The sequence below is a fragment of the Zerene cesonia genome, chromosome 26 (assembly GCF_012273895.1).
Source record: "Zerene cesonia ecotype Mississippi chromosome 26, Zerene_cesonia_1.1, whole genome shotgun sequence".
Taxonomy (NCBI): domain Eukaryota; kingdom Metazoa; phylum Arthropoda; class Insecta; order Lepidoptera; family Pieridae; genus Zerene; species Zerene cesonia.
The window spans coordinates 4,981,463-4,983,040 of NC_052127.1; the positions used below are offsets into that span (position 1 = coordinate 4,981,463).

Here is a 1,578-nt window from a genome sequence, read left to right on the forward strand (position 1 = left end):
ATTGTTTTCAGCTTATATTAAAAAATATTTTATAGTTTTTAGTTTGATGTGCTTGAAAAGCGTGTTTTTTAGTTTTTTTTAACTATATTTTATTTCGCTTTAATCCGTCAGATCGGTAATCTAAATGTAATTATCTTTATATATCAAAATTATGTGATAATTTGTTTGTCCGCGATGGACTCCTAAACTACTCAACCGACTATAATCAAATTTGCACTATGTGCAGTTTGATCTAACATAAAAGATAGGATCGTTTATATTATGCGTGGAGCCGGGGCGTGCAACTAGTTAGACTGTAAATATTATTTATAATAAAAGCTAAAAGCAGTTTTATACGTATGGTATCAGAAACCTCATCACTAACTGAAAATGCGTGTGCACAGCCAGTAAAATTATTTGTTCGTTATAGAAATCAAATAATTATTAACGAAGTAGTACATGTTCTTACTGAATGAGATAATTTTAAAGAATAGAATAAAATAACGTGGAATTCGAAACCGCAATCTAATTTTATTATTTTTTTAAATTCTCCTATATAAAGCATTTCAATGTTTTAACTTTAAATGAAATGCTGCTTCTAAGTAGAATTTTTTTTATTATAGTTAACCTCCCTAACATTCGTATATATATCTTACAGATTGTCAGAAGAAGGCGCGAGCCCAGAATCAGAATCGACGTCCGAATCGCCGCCTTCCCTCCTCCAGGATGCAAACCTCCCAGCGCTCCTAGCCACCACGTACCCCAATACATCTTCCAACTCATTAACCTCCGTGGACGCGCTGGGTCTGACCCCTGGAGAGGTGGATAGCTGCTTACCAAACGGATGCCCCAGCACCCTTGCGTTGCCGTTGACGTCAGCTGGCCTGTGTTCCACCTCCACGTCTTCGGCGGTAGCGTGGTTGATGAATGAGGATAGCACTGGTATGTTGAAAATATGTAGCTTTATAAATTTATTTCGTAGCTTTTGCCCGCGGCTTTGCACGGACTAGTTTAATAGATATTATTTTGCGTATAAACCTTCCTCTGAATCACTATATCTATTAAAAAGTCCATCAACATCCGCTGCGATGTATAGTAGTTAAAGATTTCCGCATATACGGACATAGGGATAGACAGAGAAAGCGACTTTGTTTTACTATGTAATGACAACCCGGCGTAACTCATTCGCTTTCAAAAGAAATCTTTTCATTGTTTATCTTTTTTATGATGATTTTGTGTTCTTAGAATATATATTTATCTATTATAATGTAGGTGGTGTTAAGAGCGAGGTCCGCAGCCCGGGCCTATGCGAAGCGGACGTGGCGCTGTACGGGGAAGCGCTGCCTTACGACCAATCCGCACTGTCCTATCAGTATTATAATAGGTAAATCCTTTATGAATAAGTTAGAACAACTACAGAGTGTTCCGGATCTTCTCTCTTAAAAGTATGTTATAACGAATCCAAAATCTTTAATAAGTCTAATTGAAGGACTAAATGTCTGAGCTAGAGTTTGAAGTTAGATATAGGCAACATATAGTGTTTAAAGAATAAGTTAATTGAAAAACACGATTAATCCAAACCGCACAGTTTAATAGTAT

At 36.5% G+C, this 1,578-nt stretch overlaps 1 protein-coding gene across 1 annotated transcript in view; it reads left to right on the top strand.

Moving 5' to 3' along the window:
• Nucleotides 1–1,367, top strand: part of LOC119837200 — a 33,927-nt gene extending 32,560 nt beyond the window's left edge. The window contains exons 4-5 of the mRNA XM_038362726.1: nt 638–921; nt 1,252–1,367. Coding sequence (XP_038218654.1) covers nt 638–921; nt 1,252–1,367 — 400 coding nt within the window. The remainder of the gene's footprint in view (nt 1–637; nt 922–1,251) is intronic.
• The last annotated feature ends 211 nt before the right edge of the window (nt 1,368–1,578 follow it).